The 27,224-nt window shown below is 41.9% G+C and overlaps 1 protein-coding gene across 2 annotated transcripts in view; it reads left to right on the forward strand.

Moving 5' to 3' along the window:
• Positions 1-26,363, forward strand: part of LOC121623061 (E3 ubiquitin-protein ligase UHRF2-like) — a 33,408-nt gene extending 7,045 nt beyond the window's left edge. For both annotated transcript variants that reach the window (XM_041960188.1, XM_041960189.1), the window contains exons 2-16: positions 1,980-2,375; positions 4,345-4,664; positions 13,937-14,155; positions 14,426-14,535; positions 14,683-14,869; positions 15,296-15,419; positions 17,263-17,370; positions 17,532-17,636; positions 17,778-17,884; positions 18,267-18,429; positions 18,530-18,667; positions 18,835-19,069; positions 19,294-19,442; positions 20,516-20,614; positions 20,710-26,363. In XM_041960188.1, coding sequence (XP_041816122.1) covers positions 1,980-2,375; positions 4,345-4,664; positions 13,937-14,155; positions 14,426-14,535; positions 14,683-14,869; positions 15,296-15,419; positions 17,263-17,370; positions 17,532-17,636; positions 17,778-17,884; positions 18,267-18,429; positions 18,530-18,667; positions 18,835-19,069; positions 19,294-19,442; positions 20,516-20,614; positions 20,710-20,856 — 2,607 coding nt within the window. In that variant the 3' untranslated portion in view covers positions 20,857-26,363. The remainder of the gene's footprint in view (positions 1-1,979; positions 2,376-4,344; positions 4,665-13,936; positions 14,156-14,425; positions 14,536-14,682; positions 14,870-15,295; positions 15,420-17,262; positions 17,371-17,531; positions 17,637-17,777; positions 17,885-18,266; positions 18,430-18,529; positions 18,668-18,834; positions 19,070-19,293; positions 19,443-20,515; positions 20,615-20,709) is intronic.
• Positions 26,364-27,224: the final 861 nt, after the last annotated feature.

The raw sequence follows: 27,224 nt of genomic DNA on the forward strand, positions 1-27,224 counted from the left end.
GACCTCCATAAATATATGAAGCATTTTCTTGCAACATTGCCTGCGTAGATTGTGGTTCTTTGTTTTCGCGGTTCTTCTGCTGTTTGTCACTGATGTCAGGGCTGTAGCACCTCGCAGCGAGTGGCTGATCACACAATGAAGTCGCTGTGGAAAGCGGGTACAGCTCTGATATTATTTATGAGGTTTGGTGCGCTGCATGAAATTCTACTGTATGTTGTTGTGATACTCAGGTCTGTCTGCGTGAGTCTCCGTCCAACTAGCTAGCCAGCGCTTCTCAACAGTGAGGCTGCCTGCTGCGGGTCACACCAGCAATCTCATTGTCTGTGCATGATGTTTTCTATTAGTCTGTCTGTTTGCCTTTCTTGTCTTAATGCAGTATCAAGCGGCAAAGGACAGGAGGATAGACAATTACTGAGACTAAATCGAAGACCGAGTTTATGCAGGGAGACAGACAAAGAAATGCTGAGATAGACAGAAAGACGGACAGACAGGTGGGATGGCTGTGTTTGCACCACTGCTCCTCTGATCTAAATTTCATGAGACTATTAAGAACACGGAGGGATGGGGAAATTACGCTTGCTCCCTCTACTGCTCCGCTGCTACGCCTCCGACCGCTCCCCTCCTCGCTGTCAAATAACGAAGAAGAGAAGGGGAGCGCGAGTGAGAGTTGCGGCCATGCTCGTGTCTCCAGTACAATGGGCTTGTGGGGTTGAGGGCTGAAATGAATAGCTGATGTCTGTAATGAGTTTGCGTGTCTGCCATAAGCTCCATTCCTGAGGCGGTAGCTGTACCGTATACTTAACAGTGGATTGGTTGTGGTAGAAGAGTAGATATGGGTTTCAAACGGGCCCTCATCCGTTTTTGTCAAGAGCTTGGATTTTTTTTTTTTTTTTTTTTACAGGGAGAGAATCATTTTCTGATACCTATAAGCTGCGCTGCCTGATAGGGCCGTGTTGATGGTGGTGGTGGCGTTGGTGGGTTACTGTCGACAGAGATTGTATACATGATTCAGGTTCATGGGGGTATGGAAGGGGGGGGTGCTCTCGTTTGGTTGTCATAGCAACCCAGTCATTTCTTTCCCCCAGCTACATCTCCTATGACTTGTAATTCATGCATTCATTTCTTTTATTTATTTATTTTTCTTTCATTTCTTGTAGAAAAGCGGTGTGGGATGTATGTGAGTGGAGCTGCAGTTCGGCAACCATTTCAATCGGACTGGATACGTAATTGAGCACAGACGCGGCCAACCAGTAGTGCCACGTTACCAGTCATGCATGCTAATTGTTCCAAATATCATTTTTCTCCCACCTTCAGAAGAATTAGGAAAAAAAAGAAGCTGAATCTGTTAGCACTTTGATGTATAGTCGTACACGTTTAATCACTGGCTAAACATCAACTCATTTGAGAACGGGGAACAGATGTTGTTGCTGCAGACTCCTAAGCACCATCCTTAAACACCACTGGTGTATTTAAATGCATGTAGATTTATTGAAGCGCTGTGTTTGTACTTTAATGTCTCCTGTATGCTGTTGGGCACAGTAACAATACATAGTTGTTTTCTCACTGTGCTCAATGTTGTCTTCTGTCTTGTGTGTTCTTTGTTTGTCCTTGACAAGCGGCCGAGTGTATTTGTCTGAGGGCACTCCGTGGCGCAGTGGTGTTCATTTCATATCACATGGATGCCTATTAGGAAAGGAATTTGGGACAAAATTTAATAAAGGATGTCTTTATTGATGTGCAGTTGTTCAAATACACCATCTTTGGGCAAATTTTATGATTTGATTTGAAGAAAAAATGGCTTCTAGTTAGAGATTTTGATATCAATGTCAACTTAATACCACTTAATAGTGTTTATGACATTTGTGGACTTAATGTAAATAATTGTCTGTTGCTGCACTATGTGAAATTATGGCTTTTTGCATCTGTGCCTATTCATACACATCAGTGGCTTTTTAATTTCTAATGTTTTATCTTTTTAGATGGAAGATGGCCAGACACTGTTTGACTATAATGTGGGTCTCAATGACATCGTCCAGCTGCTGATTCGCTCACAGACCGACCCTCCAGACAGCCCCGCCACCAAGGACTCCTCTGGTGTTGCCTGTAGTTCAGCTCCTCCCCCTGATCCCAGGTTGGAGAGCCACAGCTCCCCAGCTCCTGCCTCCCCCGCTGCTATGGAAACCTCCACCAATATAGACAATGACAGCAGCAACGTAAATACCAGCACTGTTATCGAAACCAAGCCAGACACCAGCGTTACCAGTAACTCAGCCAGTACCAAAAATGGGTTCAAGTCCTCCAGTCCGGCATGGGACACCCAGCCCCCCACATCCAGCAGAAACACACTAGCCGACCCAGGAATTGGTGTGTACAAGGTGAGGATTTTGTATGAAACTAGCCCGTCCAACTCGTAGCTTAATTAGAAGCGTTTAGAAGTTTATTGCCCTGCAGGCCAAATCGCTGCCAGAGATTCTTGGACAAGACGCTCTCATTTGTTTGGATATCAAATCAAATTATGAACCAAATGTACTTGTGCTCCACTGCTATTGAAAACTGCAAACAATCTTTTGGAAATGAAGTCTATGTAAGTTCTGTGTTACAAGCCCCCCCAGCCCCTTACTCTAACCCTAACCTTGTTGTGTTTGTTCGCTGTGATTGGATGAACGTGTCTTTCCGAGGAGAAAAAAAAAATCAGGCGTCTCACAGAGCTCAGATCAAACCGTCAGCGTAGGCAGTGCTGATCAAATATGCATCAAGATTCTGTAACTTTGCCTGTTCCTCGCCACAAATGTTTTCAGAAGCATATCTTAGTGTACTGTTTAGCTGTGATACAAGAAAGTTTGTGACCAGGCTGCTATTTTTCCATTCTTTAAAACGGACGAGCCAAAACCAAGCACCACCCAATCCACAGTGCGCCACCCACCAACTGGAACGGTTAGTGGTCCAGTGCAGCCCAGTGTATTCTGGTTGTTGTAGGTGTTCTACCTTTTCAGCAAAAGGGAATAACACAGTCCTTTTTTTCTGTTTTCTCTGGTCAGTTAGCACCAAGTTTAAAAATGTAAAAAATTTCTTTCAACTACATAGAGAGCCCAATTTTATGAAATGACCGTCTTACCAGGGTGAAATACCTCTTTGATATGCCTTGCTAAATTTGTATTTAATACTACACAGCAGTTCTTAACAGTGCATTTTTGCACATTAAGTCCCCCATTCCTTTCCACATTGTGCTGTGGCACCTTGACTGCTTAGATACAGTGTTGTAGCCAAAATAACCCGAGCCTCCTTGTAGTTAAGTGTCCTTGTGTGAGAGCATGTGTGTTGGTGCCAAATGCATCCGTTCATTCTCATTATTTAAGGGCGCTGTCTTTAGGTCTGATACCCTGAATGCTTTTAATTTATTAGGACTAATGACATGCACACAAGCATGTGGCTGACCTTGCCAGGGAGGGACATGCCACACCACATAAGAAACAAGTCTTTACAATCCATTGACCAACCAATTTACAGATTATAAATAGACAAAACCCATATGTTGGCGAGTCTACTCTATTGTGTTCTACTGAGCTCGGCTGGCTGGCTGACCCACATGTCTCAGTTATATGTGTGGGGCTGGACTCTTTTTGATGCCAAAAGTCTAGTTCACCATGCAGGGAGATCAATACTGTAACTAAGAAGAGGAGTTGTAAATTGTGCAACTTCACTGGATATCAAGGTCACATGCCTTTACAGGCGTTAAGCATTCACTGCAGACTCAGTGAATATTTTATATACTTTCACAAAGGGACACACAGCCGAACAGCACCATGGATGAAATTTATTTCAAGAATGCATCTCGATGATTTGCACACACAAGTGTTTGAAGATTAACATTATGTGTCTCACTAGGACACTGATCCAGTGTTAAAGAATTTTCATGCAGAGAACTAATGAAAGTATAAATGATTTTTTTTTTGCATGTCTCAACCCATTTACTAGAAATTGCCTATAACTTATATTACTCACATTACTATTTTAATGAGTTCCTCTTAAGTTCCAGGATGCAGCTGGTAATAGTTCACGTGAGCAGTCTAGCCAATCAGTTTGCAGAGATTTATGACTTGTGTGGGAATGTGGTCTTGACTGTGATTGATTAAGAGTCTGAAAGTTGATTTTCACACTGCACTGACAACTACCCCCCCCTCAGGCTAGGAAAAACATTTTTGAAAATCTGATACTCTATGTAATGCTTTTATTTAAAGTGTGTGATATATAATGAATGGGTTGAAGCATGGAGTGTTTCTTTAAACAACAGACAGATGGGATCAAAAGTGACCAGAGGTTATTTTTGCCTTTGTGTCTTCTCAGATTAACGAGCTGGTGGACTGCAGAGACGTCAGCATCGGTGCCTGGTTTGAGGCCTGCATCGAAAATGTGACACGCGCTCCCAAAGGACAGATTACTCCTACCAAGGGCAAGGTGGGCCGGCCCCCAAAAAGGACTAATGGAAAGCTGGAGGCCGAGCAGGGACAGGCCCACAGCCAGGGCCAGACCACAGACAGTAACAGGAATAATGTTGTGTTAAGCTCCGAGAGTAATGGAGCCTCCACCTCTCAGACAGACTCTACAGCAGCTACAGAGACCAAGGAGAGAGAAGAGGACGTAATTTACCACATTAAATATGACGAGTAAGTGATGGCTTCTTTTGCAGGGGGAATGTTCCTGCTGCAACTGAACTGATTGGGGCTGCAGTGATAACAGGCACACCATCACAGGTTTTAGATAAAAATGCACAGTGGAGATCTGATTTTTGCATTGTAGCAGACATCTGCACAGTGCCAGTGCGGCGGCATTTTGGTCTGGCGAACAGAAATCATTCTAGATGGTGAAATGCTGTTAAGAAGTGGAATTCGCAGTGCTGTGGCTCAAAGACAGTAGTGCGTATGTGTGCCTTCTTCTGCTGCATTACAGTACAGCAGAAAATAGGGTTTCATTCTTGCTCATAATGACGCTGTTAAAAATGTATTTGCTCGTGCTGCTGTTGTGTGGCACTCTAGATAACAATGTCCACCAAGCATAAATACATGGTGTCTGTGTGTGTGATGTGTGTGTGTACGGTACTAGTGGCTGCAAGCATAAGTAATATTGGTTCGGCACATTGGGAATTGCAGCCTCTGTTTTCTCCTGGCAGTCCAGGGGATGGAGAGAGGGGGTTTGTGTAGTTGATGCTACAATTTGGACTCTATCTCTTGCGCTCTCCTTTTCCAGCAAATTCATTCAGAAGCCCATGTTTCCATGGCAACTCAGGAGTTCTCGGGAGCATACTTCTTTGCTTGCCTCCTTCAGCTTTGTCTGTAATTGCTGTGAACATGCCAACATGCCTCCTCACTGTGTCTACCGTAGTGTGTGCCTGTGTGAGTGTGTTTCTGTCGTGGGATGTTATGCCAGAGAAACTCCATCAAGGGTTGTTGAGCAGTAAATGTGTGTTTTCTTTTAGGCACACATCATTCCCATTTGACATTCCGCAATCTTCCAAATCCCTGGTATTCTGCTTTTATTTGTTGTTTCATCAAAGGGGACAGGAGTGTTCCTGCAGGGACAATCCAATAATACACACACCATTTCATGTCCCTGTTTTTATTAAAATTTAATGAATTTTATTATTTATTTGTTTGTTTGTTTATTCAGATTATTGTTTTCGCCTCATGCTCCTCATTTGCTTTATGTGATAGCTGACAATCAAGAGAGGCAGGGAACGAAAGGGAGGCGGGAGTCACTACAAAGGTCTCAGGTTTAAACCCAGGACGTCACAGTTGTATGTGATTTGCATCCTCCCCCATGTGAGTCACGGATACAACCCCGGTTTTGTGTGCTGCTGAGAAGCCACAGCTACAACTGCAAAAGATGTAAATTGTCAGCTTTCTGTTGTAGTGACATCTTGTCTAAAATACTCCTTTGCTCTCTGCTACATGCATAGTATCCGTCTCTGTCTTGAGCACCATTCCAGGTTTCTTCCGTTATTTTGTTTGCCAGGGAAAAGTGCAGGGTGGGGAAAAATTGCTCCACCGTCCCTCGCACAAACATACACACATACTCCCCCCTTAAACACCTGCCCACGTAGTCTGAGAAAGAGAACCAGCCCTATGAAATGAATGAATGTTTTGCATGAAGCTGCTCTGGACAGCATTTCTATAGCATGTAATGAACCACAAAATCAAAGGGATATGCTGGGAACACCTCCTCTCTGCTGCGCCCAGGAACTGTGTGTGTGTGTATGTGTGTGTTTGTTTTTCTGTAATGTGTGTGTTGCTCCACAACAAGGCTCTCAGATATGGTTTCATGGTTGAGTCTTGGCTGAGCTCAGCATATGTTTAAGATTCTCTGTGGAGAGTGTAACAAATATAGACATAAAATGGGCAAATATAATTTATGCTTATGTAGCTTTCAAGTAGACCGTTGTAGTCGCTATGCAAATGGAAATGGGCATCTTGTGTTTTTAACGGTGTTGTCAGTTTAAGCACGTCAAAGCCTATTCATTTATCCAACTGATAAAAAAAAAAAAAAAATTCTTTCTGTGATATAATGTGACCGGAATGAAATGATTCATGCTGAGGCAGAATTCCTTTTGTACAGGGTTGGGATAAAGACTGAATAATCTTTGGTATTTAAACAGCATATCTCATTGCCATTCAAAGGCTTCAAATTTGACGCAAACAGTTAAACTCCTTGCCAAACCTTTTGCCTTATCACTTGACCCTTGTGCATCCACTGGAGAGCAGCATTGGTCCCCGACAAAACCCAGACGAGTTTACAGAATCTACATGTCGGCAGGGTGCGTAGGACCATTGTCGGGAGACAATTTTACATGTCGCTGTCGGAAAAGCACGGGGGGAAATAGTAAAATTGATAATGGCTAAATTTATTCCATTTAGCTGCTTCAGTTTCAGGTTCCTGGTATTGTGCACGCTGGCTGACTGTCACACTGTCATGGCTTACTGAACATAATGGTGCCATTGTTAATGTTATTAGTAACACCTGCACTTTTCTTGCAATGACAAGTCCGAATGTGGTGGAAAGAGCCTGTTGCCATGCCATGCAGCATTCTGCACCTCATGTGAGAAATTCTCTAAAATTGGTGTTTTGGGACGGTTTTGCTTAAAAAAGAGGCTTAAGTGCTTCTTAAATGAGTTCTGTCTTCTAATTAGCAAGGATCAACATATGCAGTGGAAGACATCTTACCAGTATTTAAAGCTGTGGCAGTTGGCCTGCCATTATGTGAGCGTGGCTGCTACCTGAGTGCCGCTGTGAGAGTTTTATTTGCTGCAGTTTCTAATTTACTAAGTGACAATGAAATGTGGATGTGATAAAGTTTAATTTCAGTTTCAGTTTAGTTTCTCTTTCTCATTCGCCCACTCTCTTATCTCCTTTTCTTCACAGAGCAGTCATTGTTTGATTGTTGTACCAGAATACTAGATGGCTGACATCTGCTTATTACAGTTATATTGGTATATGTGATCGTATATGTTGATAATATGCAGTTTAGTATATTAAATTCAGGGTTATGTTTACTGTGACTGTAATCTCTGACATGGTGCTTTATAGGCCTTTTTACACAGAGAAGATTTCGACCTCTCCCAGAATTAAAAGCACATTTGATTGATGATGGCTGAATTCCATTTAGCAGCTTCAGTTGCAGGGTCCTTGAATTGTGCATTCTGCTGGCTCAGCCATGTTTATGTTAATAGTAACACCTGTGCTTTTCCTGCTTTGACAAGTCACTATAGCTGGGTTCAGAACTCACATACTAACGCACAATTCGTACTAAATATGACGTCAAATTGAGTGTGTAGTACGTTGATTTTGTGTACACAAGAAATGCCCAGATGTAGACCAGATTAGCGAGAATTTCTGGGTATGTAGCATGAGCTTGCTGGACATACTCAACCAGCCCAAAATGCATTGTATCTCTTCAGACTGTCCATTGGCGAACTGCGAGGGAGACAGATCCAGTGCCACATTGTAGGCTTAAAATAATAGTGGAAAATAATACATTGAGTGGAAGAGGTAATGTTGATTTACATTTGTGATGAACAGTTTTCATTCAGCGGTAGCTCTGACCTGTAATGTTGTGATCAATACTATGTGATGGAGAGAAGAAAAGGCCTCTGACTCAGTACATAACCCTTTGTCCCAACTGTGTGATGACTATGCTATTATAAAACCTTTGAAATTATTCTGATGGCGCAAGTTTTTGTTTGTAGAATGACAAAACGGCCACCCATTAGCTGTATCTGCATCTCCTGTGCACGAGTGTAGATGACTGGATTTAGTTGAAAACCGGTGGCATCTATGTGCTGCTTCTGTGTTGATTCTGCAAGTTATGTTAGCTTACATAGATTTAGGAAAAATGTTGGTTTGATTGGAGTGAGCTGAAGTGAAGTCGCATTAGAATAACAGGGTCCAGGTTGAAAATCAGCAAATTGGCCCTTTTAAAACCTGAAGTTGGCTTCTAATGTCTGTCACATGACTGAATTTAAGTAATTAAGATGCATATTTTTGAGTTACACCTTCACATTTTGGCCTCAATCACTGACAAAGCCGAGGTTATGAGAGACTGCACTCACTCTCCCTCATTACTGTGAAGCAATTATGTGCCTCTTGTTTAGTGTCAAAGTAAGTTCTGACTCGGCCGCTTATCAGCAAATTGAGGATTTCTCATTTTCTCTGTTGCCTTTCTCCCTCTTTACAGGGACTTCAGCTAAGCACACAAAGTGCTAATGATGGTTTCAAAACAGAGCAGCCTTTCTGTCGATAAGACATGTTGTTTCAATTTCACAACTGATTAAATATGTTTGTACGTTTTGTTTTGGTACGCTATGCATTGATAAGAGTGTTGACACAATTTTGGTTTCTTGTGCGCCACAAAGTCTTTCTTTCTTCTTTGCACAACTCAAGGGAAAGTTACAGTTTATACTTAACACCAGGCTTTTGGTGTAGCTGCTGTGACAGCGTAGGTGTAGTTAAGTTAGCTCTGTGTGGAGATATAATACTGATGCTGCAAATGTTTGATTTCATACCTTCAGGCTTTCAGCTGAGGTTGTTTTTAGGGTGTCTCATATCTGCAAGTGGAATAACTCAAGCAGTATTTCAGAGGAAAATACTGTATTTTGTTTCCAGAGAAAGCCACTCATGTTTATGTGTAGCAGTAGGCCTGAAGCAGGAGGAGATATGAACTTGTGAAGTGTATGGTGCAGGTTTGAGAGTTTGCGAGTTATTTGAGAACCACTAAAGCATGTTTTTAATTTGTCTATTGAGAATAAATGAGTGAACGTTTTATACAAAAACAAATCATTTTGTATGGGTGCCGACGTGCCGACGGGGATTTGCCACATAAATACCTGCAATAGAACCAGACTGATAATTCAGCCTGTATTAATGTGCTACAGATATATATGTTAGGGCTGTACCAAACGTCATTTTTTTTTTACATTTGAAGCTTCTATTGAGGTTTTTGAATTAAGCTTTTAATGTCTGTTATCATATATTAAGACGTCATCGCCCCCCAAAAAAAAGATTGAACAAAACCCTCAATTTGAAAAAAGTGATTCATTGGATTTCTTTATTATATGAACTTTATTTAATGAATATAAGTCCTCAGTCTCATCAACATAAATATATGTAGGCAGCAGGCTAATCCTTTTTATAACAACTAAAGTGATGTACTACAATAATGTGAGGGCTCAAATAGTGGTTATATAAATGTAAATTATGGTGCCCGTTAATGCCGGTGTGTGTCTCCCTTTGTCTATGGAAGCAGAGTCTTCCGTTAGATAAAAACATGTTGTACATTTTGGGAATGACTGCATCTATCTTTTGAGTTGTAGCATCAAAACCTCTGAATGTATTTAATTGTGCAAGGGTGCATTTTATTTCTTGTGAATCCAACTTTACAAACACAAGAAGAATAATTGCGATATTTCTTCATTCAGAGGTCAAAGGTTACAAGGTTAGTCTCACTTTAGCATCTTAGCATGTTAGAATTATCCATAAATAGGTTCATAATATAGATAAGTTGCCACCACACACCACATATTTGAGATGAACTTGAATGCAACATCTATAGAGAATAGCTTCCCTCTACCCAACGGCCATGGGCAGTTGCTTGAAGTACTGATGTCTCTTGTTGAATCGGTGCCAGAACTGTTTGGCAGCTGTTCTCAGGGCCAGAATGATTCAAAACAATACAGACCAGTGTTTTCTGTTCTTCTGGTCATCGCATATATCTGGTCTGAACATATGTTATTAGAAGAAACTTTGTTTTTACACTCCAAATCTTAATTAGAGTCATACTTTGTAAGTCTGTCTATGAAATCTAAAGAATCCAAAGTAATAATATTATAATTATTGTATATTATAACATACACGCATGCTTTGTTTGATGCCAGAAAAAACAGATGAAACTAGCAAGGGCTTTCTCATGCATGTATAACAGTGCAGGGACCGTAACCTCTGTTGCATTGATCAGAGACGGTGGAGAGTCAACGATTCTCCATTAAGATGATTGTAGTGCATCCATTATTTGATTCTGTTTGCTTTAATGAGTATGAAAGGAAAGAAATCCCATTCTACTGTTAGTCAGTGTAGGTCAGAGTGCCTGTCCCTGAATGTCCACACTGATAAAATGAAACATAATTGTCTATTTTATATCACATCAGGCTTTATAAGATATTTTTTTTGTTGTTTTATGATACATGTTTCTGCACCCGTAGGTGGATGTTCGTGCATCTAAAGCGGGGCCACTGTACAACAATACAAAGAGTGTGAGCTTGTGTGGTCTTAGAGTCAGGTACTTCTGCTCCCCTTGTGTTACTCCATGTTCCCCTTCTGTTCATGCTGAGTCCCATTGTGCTCCAAGGTTGATACTCCTCTCCTGTGTGTGTGTGTGTGTGTCTGTCTGTCTGTGTGTGTTTGTGTTGCTTGTATTCAGGCCCCCCCCTCCACCCTACCCTACCCACAACTGCAGTAATCCCTAGGGCCTAAAAAAGGAAATCCCTCCACTGTGTCCCAGCCTCCTCTTCCTGGGAGTACGCACTAGTTGTGTGCTACAACTCTTTACAGTCTGCCTCTGTAGACGCTCTTCAGTCAATTTACAATGGCTTAAAATATGCAGCATAGTCTTCTAACTCGGAAAGTAAAGCATAAGTAGTACATATATACTGACTGGATAAAATTTTAAATGTCGGGTATCATAGTCATTTTTAGCCTGAGCTCAACAGGCCATCATTGGTTCTGTGTAAGTGCAGACTGTCTGAGAAAAAACCTTGGTTTAGGCTCAGCTTTCCCTCAAAAACACACACACACACACACAATGCACGCTCATGCACACCATTCTCTCGCTCCCCCTTCACCCCCCACCGTGTGAGCGGACCTGAGTGTGCAGTTCAACTTCAGCGCTAACACACTGTCGTCTGTAAGCGTAATTCCAACTATTGGCAAGCGAGCAAGCTGTCAATTCATCTCTGAGTCTGGCCTGATCCTTACAGTTAATGATGATTGGCAGGCAGGAAACGTGCACAGTTAACCTCCGTACCTCCACAGCAAATTTGCTAGACAAGAATACATTTCACACTTGTCCAGATCTTCTTTTGGCAAAGGAGGTAACATTTTGAATTGTACAAAATGTGCCACTGGTTTTTCCTGGGGGCAAAAACCATTTAAACTTGTGTATCAGTGACTGTTTTTTGTTCATGCATTAAAGGAACAGTTTGACATATTGGGAAATTATTCTGTTTCACTTTCTTGCCAAGAGTTAGATGAGAAAATTGATACCACTCCTTGTGTCTGTGCGGTTGTGAAGCTCCAGCCAGCAGCTGGTTATCTTAGCTTAGCTTAGCACAAAGACTGGAAACAAGGGGGAAACAGTTAGCATGGCCCTGTCCAAATGTAGCAAAATCTGCCCACTAACACCCCTAAAGCATGCTCGTTTGTTTAATCCGTCCAAAAACCAAAGTGTAAAAACAACATGTTGCGGTTGTGCGAGGGGTTATGTGCCAGACTATTTCTTGGCCAGGTGCAGTAACTGTCTGGTGTCACTGTTGGTTGCCTGGCAGCCTCATAGTGATGTCAAGATGACAAGACTAGCATTGTGGTAAGGAGGCAAATTAGCGGATTTGCCAAAAAAGTTGAACTTTAAAAAAACCTGTCAATCATCTTTTTAAGGCGGTAGATGTAACTCACTTGTTTTGATTGTTGTAGTGGCAGTGCTACTTTTTTTCTAAAAAGTAAACTAAAACAAAAAAAGTGTTAGGACTGCCTTTAATCCGCTGATGCCAATTATCTCAATTTTTTTGGTTCATTCCTGGTTACAACCACCGCTGTATACTGTTGCTCTCATCACAAAATCTGATGCATGCATGAGGTCCATCGTCTTAGTTCGAGCCAAAGCTTCAAAACAGACGTTGAATATCTGTCATTAAAGCTATGTGGATGCTTTATTCATCTGAATCCTGCCTTTCCTCCATATTTGTTTATCTTAATCATCTTTAGTCAGCTCACCTTTCGTCACTCTGCTGCTACTGAAGGGGGGCAGAGGGTGCAGCATTTCACAGAATTGATGCTGGGAGCATTTGACTTTGTCAGTTGTGCACAGATGATATACAGTGAATATAATGACGGTACTGTGGAGATGGATGATAATTTTCTGTTCTGTCCTTAAAACAACATCAGTGGGGATCCTCTGAAAATGTATAATTTAGCAAAGGGATTTGGAGAATGCTGAGGACTGATTCCTGTCTATACAGTATATAAGTGTATGATAACGTAGAAAGGGTAAAAGTTTTACTAAACTAGTAAGAACAGTGTTTTGCCAGTGGCAGTAAAGTCGCTGTATAACATGTATTATGTTCCGTGTAGATTAATGGGGAGGTGGAGGGAGGCCACAGTAGTAAAAAAATACTCCTAATCATTCGCTCCAGAAACTCAGTCAGACGGCTGTTGTGTGGAAATGTCTCCTGGTGTGCAGAGGCAAGTCTTTCAGAAGCTATAGTATGTGAATGGGTTTTGCTTTGTAGAAGAAAGTGGGGTAAAGTCATTAATGTAACTAATTATCTTAGTTTTCTGTGTCAGAAACTCCTATAGACTGCATAAGAGCTGCTGGGAAAAAAATAATGTATCTGTGGAATTTGTCCTGAAGACATGATGTGTAAAACTAGTCTAGTCTAAATTTAACCCATACATTTATTGGTAAGAGTATTTTTGGCTTCAACTCAGATCATCTAGTTGGATTTCTTGCTAAATGTTTGCCATGTCTTTAAATAGACCTGTGCTTGAACTTTGTCAAATTGATAAACAAAAAATAACTTTTTGTGATGTTAACCAAATTTCATTTGCACTGTAGTTTGCCTTGACCAGATGAAGGAAGATCAAAGGGCTAAATTCACTTTTGTATAAACAGAACTTGGTCTGTATCACCATTACATGCTGTGGTTCTCAACAGAATTTCAACTGGTTCTGGTTATTCTGAATTGAACTGCCAGCTTCTTATAAACACCATTTGGCTTTCTGTGCAAAATCCACTTCAATTGCAGTTTTTGCCCCTCTGCGCCTGTGTGGGCTTCTGCAGACTTGCATGGACTTGCATGTTCCTGCACAGAGAGGCTTATATTGCTTATCAATGGTGCAGTCTGTGACTTAATGCGTTGAGCTGTTAAATAGTTCACATCCATCTGTTTTCACATAATGTGGTGTTCTGAATAGCTGCTTTTGCTGAGGATTTTTACAGTTTTTCTATGGTTTTACTCTTCCAGCCATTAGGATACAATTAGTGTCAAATGCTCAGTAGTAGTAGCTCTGCCCTTGTTTTAGTAGATAAAAAGCAGTGTGAAAGTCAGGCTGATGACAGCAGGCATAAAGACTTCACACACCTCAACCCCCTTCCTTCTCTCTCCTCTTTCTGCCCCAGCTACCCAGAGAACGGTGTGGTGGAGATGCGACCGGTGGATGTGCGGCCACGTGCCAGGACCCTGCTGCGGTGGGACCAGCTCCACGTGGGCATGCACGTTATGGTCAACTACAACATGGAAACACCTGATGAGAGGGGGTTCTGGTTTGACGCTGAGGTTCAGAGCGTCAACCAAGCCTCCCGCACCAACAAGGAGCTCCGAGTCAAGATCCTCCTGGGGTAAGGATCTACCTTCCTAGGTGGGAGGGTGATGCGTTGGGCGTAGGGGGATGACTGCTGTATTATTTCCTTCATTAGAATATCTGCTACTCCAATTTTTGGCTTTGTTGCTTGGCAAGATATAAAATGTAACGTTTCTCTGTTTGACCTCCTTCCATCTCTCTGTAACACACTCAGTAATACACGTTTCCTCTCTGGTTTTCTTTCTCTGTGCTCTCATCTCTCATCATTCCTCTCCCTCCCCCTCTCCCTCTCCTTCTCTCCCTCCAGGGGTCCTGGAGACGTAATCGGGGATTGTAAAGTTCAGTTTCTGGATGAAATCTACCAGGTGGAGAAACCAGGAGCTCGTGCACTCTCAGCTGCAGATGGACAATTTAAACGTATGCAGAAACTCACGAACACACAGTGAATATAGTTGTTCATAATGCATTTGAAGGTAGCGCAATCAGACCATAAAATCATCTTCAAGTTTCTCTTTGCACATGTGCACATTTGTATGCATGTTTCCTTCTGGTTCTCGGATCCAGGGAAGAGCGGGCCGGAGTGTAAGCACTGCAAGGCTGACCCAGACACCGAGTGTCGCTTCTGCTCCTGCTGTGTGTGTGGTGGGAAGCAGGATGCTCACATGCAGCTGCTGTGTGACGAGTGTAACATGGCGTTCCACATCTACTGCCTCAACCCGCCGCTAGCCACCATCCCGGATGACGAGGACTGGTGAGAGAGAGCTCAGCTATTAGCCACAACATCCTGCGCTTCACACTCGATTTGAGATGGTTGATTGGTGGTGTTCGGCATGAGCAAGCACATTTAAGCAGTTATTAAGGGGTGATTGAGGTTAAAATCAATATAGAATAATGACACAATGCAGTCACAGGTGTGAGTTTATCTTATCCAGCTTAGTCACTGAGAGGAAGAGCCCCACCCTCCATGTCCGTATTATGCTTGTTTTGCTTGATGGAGCTGACACAGCACAAATGACTGACAACATTCCTTAACCAACTTTTATTGCAACTTTCTGGTATATGTTGAATTAAACGTTTGAGTTAGTGCAAAATCCCACAAAAAATCTAATTTCAGTGTCTTTTGGGAGGCATTTCTTCTCATTATCCATTGATTTGTGTTTTCCTGTCATTCTGCCAGGTACTGTCCCACCTGTAAGAATGACACCAGTGAGGTTGTTAAGGCAGGAGAGAAGCTCAAAGCCAGCAAGAAGAAAGCCAAGATGCCTTCGGCAACAACAGAGAGTCAAAGGGACTGGGGAAAGGTGAGACTCAAGGGCACCCAAAGGTTCACACACACACCAGGTGGACTGACAGCTGCTCTGTAAGTGAATTTTAACTGTAAGCCTGAGGGAAGGCCTGGTGTTCCTAGAAGGAGAAAAGACCATGTGGATAGATATGAAGAAGCAGTTTGTGTCAAAAGTTAGAACAGTAATAAGTAGAAGTAAGAAGTAGACTTCCTCTTCAGGGTTTAAAGTCATCACATTTTCTAGTTTAAACAATATATTTATATATAAAAGAAAAAGCTACTGTAACAAAATCCTCCAGAGCCGTAAAATACATTTCACCAGGAAAGAGTTTTATCAGAGCGCAACAGTCCTGATGGAAATACAACACACAGAATTATGGATATGCATTTTATCCCATTTACTTCCTGCATGCCGGTTTGCTCTTCAATTCAGTTTCGAAACAAATGGCCCAAATCAGATTTATTTTATTTTATTTTTTTTTGCTAATACTCACGCTAAGACTCAGATCTGTTTCGTTTTTTGTTCATGACAGTGTGAACAGCACCAATCCCACAGAATCTGATATTTTCCATTCTGATTTGTGATCTTAGATACAGGCCTGATTTTTTTTTTTTTCTTTTGCAGTGTGACTTCAGTCTGAACAGTCATATCGGAATCATTCGACTTTTACATTACTCGCCTGAACCATTTTACCACATCTTGTGTGTGGCTATGTTTAGTACCGTGGCCAGTTCACACTGGAATCTGATATTGGCCACATTTTTAAAAATTATGTGAACAGTCAAGCAAAAAAAATTGTATCCGAGCAATAAATCCGGATTGAGCTCTGAGGCTTGTAGTGTGAACGTAGCCTGTGTGTAAGTGACTGTCTCTATGTGTTGTGTTGAGCTTGATCAGAGATAAATGCTGTGTTTCACGTGAGAAGTTCTGTCTGCGCCTCTTTGAAGCTCTGTCAAATATTGCCTGAGTGCACCACAGCTTTGTCCTCCGATCAAGTGATCAGATCAGAAGTCAATAATACTTAATATCAGCTTAACGTTAGATCAGGCTCCCAGAGTTGATTTAATAATGATGGTTTTGTGTCATGTTTTGCAGATGCCTACATTTTTTTGGATGAATATCGATGTGTTATTGATTACCAAGCTGCTCTCGTATATTGATAAGACAAATGGACACTTCATACGGCTCCTGTTCCTCACAAGGGCAAAATTACATTAATACTTTTTCACATGGACTGAACTGACATGATCTCATGCGAGCTGCTGAGGCAGAAAATGAGACAGAGGAACACAGCTGACATGTATTGAAAATAGTTTTTAAAAAGCATCTGTTTCAAGCAGACTGTTAAATATTTTGTTCGAAATCTCCTCTGAGTCTTCTCATGGCAACACTTTGAGATATTGTGTGGCTCGTATCCATCCTGGCCTGGCTGTCTCCCTGATGCTCTGCTCCATGGTGTAATGTGAACAATGCCATTAAGCATGACTTAGCCACTTTCCTGGAACTGCCAACGGAAAATAACTAATTTCTTTACCAGAATGCTCCCTTTCTCTGTGGACTAATTGAAAACAGCTTGGCTTGTGTGTTTGGGCACATTTAAGCGCTGTGAGTCACATAGCATTTATACTTGCATTTCTCATAATCGCAATTTTATAACCCTTAAAATGAAATACTTTTCTTTGTCTTTGTAATCCTGTTTAGCTCCTTAATGGAATGCTGATGATTTCTGAATCACTGTCCTTAGATATTCATCGTAAGAGAAATGTGATCTAAAGCCATTGCACTCATGTGGAGATTTAATGGTTGTGTCTGTGCATGCTGCTTAGATTCTTTCTTGTCTTTCTTGATGTAACTGCAGGGTATGGCCTGTGTGGGGCGTACCAAAGAGTGCACAATTGTTCCTTCAAACCACTACGGACCCATACCTGGTGTTCCTGTTGGAACCACTTGGAAATTCAGAGTTCAGGTTAGCTGTTTTTTTCATTGTATTACAAATGAATGAGGTATGAATAAAAACTCAATGAGCACTTTAAGTCTCTCATGTCTGATCCTATCATTTAGGCACTGTCGAGATTAGTTATTATGGATTATATTGTCATCTTCTATAATATGTCACTCACCCTTCAGGTGAGTGAGGCAGGTGTTCACAGGCCGCATGTCGGTGGGATCCACGGGCGCAGTAACGATGGCTCCTATTCGCTGGTGTTGGCAGGGGGCTTTGAGGATGAAGTGGTGGGTTATTTGTTTTTTTTCCAACCTGTTTATTAACCTCTGTTAGTAATAGCGTGTTATTTTACTCTGGCAGATAATATGAAGTAGGGCGATTCTCCTTAAGTATGCTGATCACTTTGTTATGTTCATGACCTGCTGTAGGACCGGGGGGATGAGTTCACCTACACAGGCAGCGGGGGTCGTGACCTCTCAGGAAACAAACGGATCGGAGAGCACTCTTTTGACCAGACCCTGACACACATGAACAGGTACGACAGTTTGATCCCATGGATATATGTGCAGTATTTTACATCACTAGAATTTTAAGTTGAAAATTAAAGTAGTTTGCTCATTCTGGACGCTCTCATTTCAGGCTGAATTTGTATAGTTCCTGTCACCATAGTCAAGATCAGGTGGTCCAACTTGCACTATTAAAAAAATACTGGTCTTATTTTTTTTATCTGACAGTTTTTTCAATTAAACCATCATATCCCTGGGCAGGAATTCAACCAGGGGCAATTGAAAATGGGAAACTCACTGATTCTTCTGCAGTTTTTGTGGAATAAGTTAAGTTAACATCCTACTCCCTGAGTCAGACATGATAAACATCCTTTTTTCTTGTCTACAACTCTTGGATCCTGACTCTTGCAGGGCATTGGCCTTAAACTGTGATGCACCTCTCAATGACAAAGACGGGGCAGAGTCGAGGAACTGGCGGGCAGGAAAGCCAGTGAGAGTGGTCCGCAGCTCCAAAGGCCGACGCATCAGCAAATACGCTCCCGAGGAGGGAAACCGCTATGATGGGATATATAAGGTTGCTTATGACTCGGGACTTGACTTAGACTTGTCCCAAAATATCTAAGAGCAGCTGTTTAATGCATTCAGTGTTATTCTTGGTTGTGTGTGAATTTTAGGTGGTAAAGTACTGGCCAGAGATCGGAAAGTGTGGTTACCTTGTGTGGCGGTACCTGCTAAGACGGGATGATATGGAACCAGCACCGTGGACACCCGAAGGAATGGAGAGGATCAAAAAACTGGGCATCGCTGTTCAGGTTAGACTGCGAGTGTATCTGCGTGGGTGTCGCACATGCACATCTACATTTTTCAGAAGTGAAAATAAGACAAGAAGTAGCTCAAATTGAATATAGAATCAAACTTCTTTCCTTTTCCAAATGAAGCAGTCCACCTGGTGCTCATGTCTTTCCTGCTGTGCCTGCAGTACCCACCAGGCTACCTGGCGGCAATGGCTAACAAAACAAAGAAGGAGGCCTGCGCCAGACCGGGTCGTGGTGGACGGACTAAGCATTATCCTGGTAGGGGGAGGCCACGGAGACAACGCAAGATCAAGGAGAAAGAGGAGAATGGCGAGGAAGAGGAGGAGGAGCAGCTGATGGCCAGCGTGGATGAAGAGGAGCCACAGAGTAATGGAGAGCAGAAGACAACCAGAGATAGTGGTGGGTGCTTTTACCGTTGCTCAAAGCAGGTCAGGCAAGGTGTTTGTGAGAAGAGGACAGGTGAGAACAGTATGAGCAGCGAAACTTCTCTTTAAGATAGCTTGTAAATATTTGATATCCACAAGTCTTATTTTCCTCAGGCATGCACCACTGTCACTATCTTTTATTCTCCAAGAGTAGCTGTTTGGTTTTGTATTTTAGCCTTATTTGTGTGTCTTCTGCAGATGTGTCACCAGTGGCAGAGCCTCCCACTAAACGAGTGAAGATAGAAGAGACCTTCCAGCTGTCAGAGCAGCAGCAGCAGCTGATCCGGGAGGACACAGCCAACAAGAAACTCTGGGATGAAGCCATGGGAAACCTTAAAGAGGGACCGGTATGAATCCCAGCACACTCTGACACACTAACACATCGTAGGCAAAATGTAGGTTGCTCCAATTTACAGAATGAGAAAGCAAGAGGGCTGAAAGAGACTCACCTGTAATTACACGTCCATGCCACGAAAACGCCTAAAAATGTGTTATGCAACACGCCAGGACAAACTTTCTTCTAAACAAAGAAAGGAATAATGTATTGTTTTACATATGCCGGATTTACAAGTGGGGACAAATAATTAGGAGTTTGTCGTAGACAGTGTTTCACAACGTTTATAAAGTTTCTCCGAACTCAACAACTCACAAAACTGATTTTGGAAACCGGGGCTGATTTGCTGCCACCTCAAATTACTCACACGCAGGCTTTTGCTTTGGCGGACAGAGAGATCCGATCTCAGTGAGGATATTGTGAGCCTATTAAAAATACCAGGTGTAAACACACAAAGGCAAGACCAGATCGTTTATCATCCAAATAACGTATCCAGATACAGATCCCATTTTAATACCAGGTGTAAACAGGATGTTAAAGTCCAACTGAAATCACTTTTAGTCATCCCTTTGTTTTTGCAGACTACAATAATGTCAACATGTTTTTTAAATGTATTGTTAATAGTTTTATGTTATTAAAAGTAAGAGGAAAGGTAGATCAGAAATTATCAACTTTTGCCGGCTGGAGGGGTGTGTGTGTGTGTTTGATTGACAGCAGCTGGCAGTCTGCCAGGCTGCTCGTAAACAAACTTTTGCTGTAGCTACATGTCATGGGCGGGCAGCGTTGTTTGTTGTTAGCAGTGAGTTTGAAGAGTAAGGACCACACCGGCATGTAACCAGACTGAAGTGGCATTTACAGGTACGTTTACATGCTGTTTAATGTGCTGCAGCTGCTGACCTGCAGCTATCTGTCTAGCCTGCAAACTGACATCAGCAGTGCACTTTTTAAAATTTCAGTTGGACTTTAACATGGATGTAATCTTATGACAGTTAAAATAGCAGCACGGATAAGGCTGTAATTCTATGTTTTTCATATCATAATAATTTTATAATACATATTTCATGTGTTTTTTGTGTACACATAAAGAATTTCCTGCGCAAGATGGAGCAGATCTTCATGTGTGTGTGCTGCCAGGAGCTGGCCTTCCAACCCATCACCACCATCTGCTCACACAATGTTTGCAAGGTGCGTACTGAGTGGATGTATTTTTAATTACCACTACTCAAAACCCCTGCCCTTGTATTTGTGTGTGAATCTCTCCGGCCGTCGTCTCTCCCCAGACTTGTCTCCAGCGGTCGTTCCGAGCGAAGGTGTACACCTGCCCTGCCTGCCGTCATGACTTGGGCAAAGACTACATCATGACCCAAAACGTGACGCTTCAGATGCTGCTTGACCAGTTCTTTCCCGGCTACAGCAAGGGCCGATGAGGTCAAAATCACACTTATAAGTAGAATACCTACATACATGCACATAAGCATCCATTCTGTGCACCCACGTATACCGTCAAATACCTAGAGCTCCACTTTAAAACGCATTGCGCACACATACTGTACTTACCCACGGGCAAATGTATATTGCATATACAGCCATTTATGTATACAATCATTCATACACAAACAACCTCAGTAGGACTTGGACTGTCTCCATTAACATCACCAGCCTGAAATTCAACCAAGGACATTTTTTAACCTCCCTACTCCATAACGACAAACGCACAAAAGAAGCCCAGATTCACACCCACTAGCCACCTCAAGGTATTAGCTCTCTTTTTTCTGTTTGCCCCAACACTGTGTTTGTTCACCGGGTCCACAAATTGACACACGGCACATTGTTTGATTGCAGATTTCTCAAAAAGTCAGCCATTAGACTCCTGCCAACCTGTACGCATTTTGTGTACCATGCACGCAGTTTTACACCAAAATGCTGAGCTGAGCTGCTTCACATATGTGCAGTATTTTACTCAGCTGGCAAATAAAGGTGCTAGTTTAATACAGTGATTTAGGCACAGCAGGGCTGGCAATTTCACAAGGTTACTGAAGACACACAGATAAGGCAACACCCTACATAACATCCAATGTGAGCAAGGAAGGTGACTGAGAGATGCCCACGGAGTTGGCTTGTTACGGCAAGGTACAATTAGGAAAGTCAAGAATTAACATGTTTTTATGGAAATGAAGCACACAATGTTTTATGCCCTTGAAGCACTTTATCAATGACATGTGCAGCAGGCTTTTTTTATAGGTTAATCAAGAGCACACGCTAGCATCCTAGCTAGCTGCTCATGTCACTTGGACTAATGCCATTACCATGCCTCGAGCTAATAAGAATAATGTCTCGTCAGAGAAAAGTTTCAGTGAATTTGCAGAGAGCAGAAATTTTGGCAGCTGTGTCCGGTTTGTTTGGAGTGTCAGGAGACGTCTGAGCAGCAGCCTTCCACACTCAGTGAACTCAACAATGATCAACAGGCACAACTCCCTCCTTAGGTTTTATGTGGAGTCAAAAAAAAAAAGGCTTTTATTTCATAAGCATACCAAAGACATGAGGCTGTAGAGCGGGTCAGGGGCAAACATCGTCAGAAATCAGCTTTAAAACAAGTTATTTCTAGTGAGGAATCGCGCCTAAAAATATATAGATATACTTGTCAAGTATCAAACAGGACCTTACCAAATGATTCTTCTTTAGCGAGGCACTTTTTGTTTCCATATCCAAGCACCTAAAATGTACAAGATAAACAAACACATACTACTGGTATTTTTACGATTTGGCGCCCCTACAGTTTCTTAGTGCAATTCACTTACACCACACAGCTGTACATGTGCATTTGTTATGATTACATAAGTTTTGATAAAAAACTAGTGAGCTTACAACTTCGCTAACACAGTCAAACATCAAGCAGTTGCAACAACAAGATACCTAACTTAGCAAGCCAGCTAATATATAGCAAGAAGGCCAGCTCGGTGTTTGTCTTGCAACCTTTTATTTCACGAAGCTCTCACCAACGACTAAAGGCCTGTCCGAGATTTACTCTTCTCTGGTCCAAACCTCCCGTGCTGGTGGTGTAAACACCAACATTTCCTGGTGCTCCGAGCTCCGAGTCTAGTCTGGGTGGAGTCAGCTAGTTGCATGGCTAACTGAGCGAGCTGGCTAACAACAGCCACAGTTAGCAGCACTTAGCGGTTACTTTAGCAACGACGCTATCTGTCCATCAGAAAACTCTGTAAATCTTTGGGAGCTGAAGCAGAGCAGCTGGAGGGAATGCAAGAAAACATTTTCTCCGTAAAATATGATCCAGTTTCGCCAAAATCAGCGATAGTTGGTGGTGTGTAAAGCCGTGCGCACATCTCGCCGGAGATCGTACCTAGCAACACAGGTTACATTGTGGGAGAACAGGTGCAGAGAAGCACCATTCTACCTATCACAAGTCAGTGTACCATCAAAATAATTTGAATGAGTGTTATTTTAAGGTGAAATTGATACATAACGTTTCTTTAAATATTAATATCAAAACATTTCTAAATGTTTCACAGTTCCAGTCCTTCAGTCAGATGGACTAAACTGCATTTTAGATGAATGCTTGCTGATATTTGTCTGCCAGAGAAATACTGTAACGATGAATGGAAATTAAAGAGTTACATGCAGCGTCCTGAAATGCTTTAAAAGTGGGAGGTTTGCTGCTTGCATGGAAGGGCACACTGTGGTCGTCCCTGGTGTTACCAGGCAACCGCAATCAAGCAGGACTTCACACAAAGATGGTTAGCATATATTGTGCTCAGCAGATATTCGCCGCTATTGTTCTTTCTGGGAGATTTAGTACAGCGTTCGCTGCAGAGCTCTGGGTATCCAGCGCAATCTGTTTCTCCTCCATTGTAGAAAAGTAGTGTGATGAGTGATGTGTTGTCACGTGTCATAAAGAGAATTGAGATACATCTGTCTCAGTGAGCCTGGGACAAAAAAAGGCCTTTTATTTCTCTTACCTGAGAAAGAGCTTTCTGATCAGCATGATGGTTATGTGAATTCACACCATCAGAGGCTGAGGAACGCGGCCAAAATGTGCAGTGTTGCCCAACATACAGTAGCCTGTATACATGCACTGTGTCACCAGTGTGATTTTGTCATATAGTCGCCAGTCCAGACCAGTAGGAGAAGACAACTGGAGATGGATTAGAGTACCTTATAGCACAGACTATCAAAAACTGTTAAAGTTGGCATCTAATGCTCCATCAGTTTCCTTATATTATTTACTTGTTCTTTTTAATCAGACATTTACTGATTTAAAATTCTAGTTTTAGGCTGTTTTATTTAGGCTGAGTTCTTGTAATGGTGCGTGAGTTTAAACAACGTTAAATGCTTCTTTTTAAAATGAAAAAAAAAGGTTTTGTAAAAAAAAAAAGTTCATAGTCCTCAAAGTAAAATATGGAAAAGGTTTTGATCAGTGTTGGCGCTAAAAATCAGGTGCCGTTTCAACCCTAACATTGAAACATGTAAACCGTACCCATCCCCACTTGGTATAAATGAGAGCTTTTCAATCTTGTGACAGGTTTTCAAAAGTGATCATGTGAAAGTTCAACGCTCTGCAGAGTTCAGCAGTTTTATTTCTACACTATTGAATATTTCAATAGGAAGTATGTTTCCATACACTTTGCATACAACATGGAATATATAATAGAAAAAATGTGTGTATGTGCAAAGTAGAGTTTAAATTGTGCCCTTCACTGCACCCCATAGCCACAACTTTGAAAATTAGAGGAGTGAAACAGATGGATGTAGGCCAGGGTTACTCATTTAATGTGCTCGCCCCCTTCAGCCACATAAATAAGTCATCAGATGACACGAACAGGCTTTTCAAAAAAGAAGATATGTTTCAACTGGAAAACAACACTTAGGACAGAAGACATGAGGCAGTGGCCCTCCCCTGATGAGAGAGAGAGAGAGAGAGTGAGCTAATACCTGAGCTGGCCTGAAAGCAAAAGAGCATTATAAAAATTAAAGCTGGGAAGGATGGAGCGTTACCGATCGGGTCTGACTGTTGGCTGTGCTGAATATGTAGATCTCAGATACATAAATACAGGAACAGATTTCTCGACGCGACAGTTGGTTCCAAAGACAGAGCATCCTATGAGGGAAAACTGGTTCATTTGTTTTGGAGATGCTGGATAACGTAGAACACGTTTATGTGGATTTAGAGCTTGTGGGACATACATCCTGTGATGCAGTGAGGCCTGGGATAATGATGTTTTGCATGAGTTTGGGGCTACATTGCACTCAGTCACGTGAATGTTTTCAGTTTGAGACAGTAAAGTGTGTTTGGATTCAGTGTCTAACGTAAAAACGAAACAGAAACGTCCGGAGCTCATTTGTTTCACGAGATCTAACACGCCATGGTCCAAAATGTGAATCGGCATCAAACGGCAGCTGTGAACAAAACACAAAAACAGATAGAAGTTTTCCTTAAACACAAAGATGTGTGCTTTCCTCAGATGCAGCAGACCACAGCTTTTTAATTCTCTTCCAACAGACCTGAACAGAGCTCAAGACTGTTTCTTAAGCTACTTTTGTATGCTCACGTTTCTTATATGTTACTATCCAGTGGAACTGCCCCTCCATATCTTTTAAATGCATTGGAAGCTTCACATAAATTAGTGCATGGTTTTAAAGCTCCACAACAAGAAAGACCAGTGACAGTTTTTAGCTTTATTGTAACCATGTGATGACACACATGCACCTGTACATGTTCGGTAGTCTTAATGTTTTTTTCAGTCTGTTAGATCTGACACACAATCAATCACTTCTTACACAAATATAATCCTGATTCCAAAAAACTTCCCAGCTTTTTTTGGAATCAGGTTGTATGATACAGCCCAATTGAGCGCATTTTGATATCAAGCGCATTAGTCCCAAATGGGTTTTTTCTACCTTGAGCAGCTGACACGGATTCGCATCTTTTCCAGTGCGGATATGGTACCTTAAAATGTCCAGGGTTGGCAGGTCTGATAGGAGCTAAAACAGAAACACCCCACCGAGAGCAGCAGCACATTCTCTGCACCGATCTGTGATCCGGGCCTGGAATTTTGGATCATCGCATCTGAACTAGTTTCGACTCTTGATCTGGTTTTGTGGGAAAATGTAGCCTCTGGTTCACGACACGGTGCGACAGCCCTCGAGGCGTAGCCATGTTCAGCGCAGAGCTGGGCTGAGATTACCTGCTGCTGCTGCTGCTGTGCACATCAGTTACTCGCTGCTCTGTTCAGATCAGAAGTGAAAGCCGTCTGTCCGACCCCTGCGTCACTTCCTCCCCTCTCATTGGCTGGCTGTCTGTTCGTTTGTGGTGATGTCCTCGTTTCTGTTCAATCATTCAGGATTTTTTTTTTCCATTTATTTTTTTTTTATCAACAACATGCAAGTACAAATGCTACTATGGTCTTTAAAGCTAACTGTGATGTGCATTACTTCCACTGTTGTTCAACCTTGTTTATTTTCTCCCCGCATTGACTGGCAAGCTAATAGCCCTTGTTTCTTTCTCTGCTGTGACCTTCGCGCCCTGTCCTCTCCTCTCCTCTCCTCTCTCTGCACTGTCCTCTGCCCTCCGTGAACCTACAGTACTAACAACTTTTAGACGTCTCGTGGACGCTTGGCTTCAGTGCTGTGTTGTTTTTTTATTTTTATTGCACTCTATTGAAGAAAAAAAAGGTTGAAAAGTCGCATTTAATTTTCCTAGAATGCTTACTATTATCTATGTCTGTACGCCACTTTTCTACCATTTTAGTTGCTTCTCTTCTATTTTAATCATTAGTCATTTTTATGTGGCGACCTCAAACATTTGCAGCGTATGCCAGTCTGAGGAGTTTCATTGCTTCATATTGTGATCTGAAATTTTATACATGTCATAATAATACTTGATATGTACCTATTAAATATTTGGATTCCAGAAATACAACATGCTTCTTTTCTTTTTGTCCTCTGTTTGACAGATTTCATGAGGCTAATGACTTGTTAGTCTGCACCATGAAATGAATATCTGACGTGGTCAAGCGGACCATTTCCACCCCCATTCCCAAATTAATTTACAGTGATGTTAATCGCAGCTCTCTGACAACTAATTCTAGTTATTTTCATAGAAGATGAATAACAAAATCCCCCTGAAACCCATCAAAGAAATTTATTTTCTATTTTGCAGATGTTCTCCTTATTTCCCATCAAAACTGGTGGTGGATATTTTGTTCTGATCAGTGGGATAATTTGGCAGGATTATTTTTGTTGTTTCCGTGGCACAAATTGTAAAAGTTCATTTCTTAGGTTTTCCCATTATTCTCCTTCCATACATAAGCTAAACAGTGGCTTGAACATATAAGCTTTTTAGGCTTTAAATTGGCACTAAATGACTGCTGTGTGTATACATGAGGCAAGAACTAAAGCTTCTGATGCTTGTTTGCCAGTTAATTATTGGTGCTGCTTGTTCAGTACTGAGAAGCTACACTACAACACTGGCCAAGTATCGGAAGAACTTGCAACTTGAGCTGTGCTGTCAAACATATGATGCCACTGAAAATGGACCACGGATGTTGTATGAGTATTATTACATCATAATTAGCTTTTACAAATTACATTAATTTCAGTTTATTCTAATTAAACATAATTAGGTCTTTTACTTTGACGTCTTGTGACATGTCACAGCATGAAAAGCACAGGTGTCACTTATTAAATCAATGCTGGCTGAATTCCATTCAGCTGCTTCAGTTTCAGGGTCCTGGTAATGTGCGTGCAGGCTCGCCGTCATACTGTCACGCTTACCGGGTCA

Source organism: Chelmon rostratus, chromosome 19, assembly GCF_017976325.1.
Source record: "Chelmon rostratus isolate fCheRos1 chromosome 19, fCheRos1.pri, whole genome shotgun sequence".
Classification (NCBI taxonomy): domain Eukaryota; kingdom Metazoa; phylum Chordata; class Actinopteri; order Chaetodontiformes; family Chaetodontidae; genus Chelmon; species Chelmon rostratus.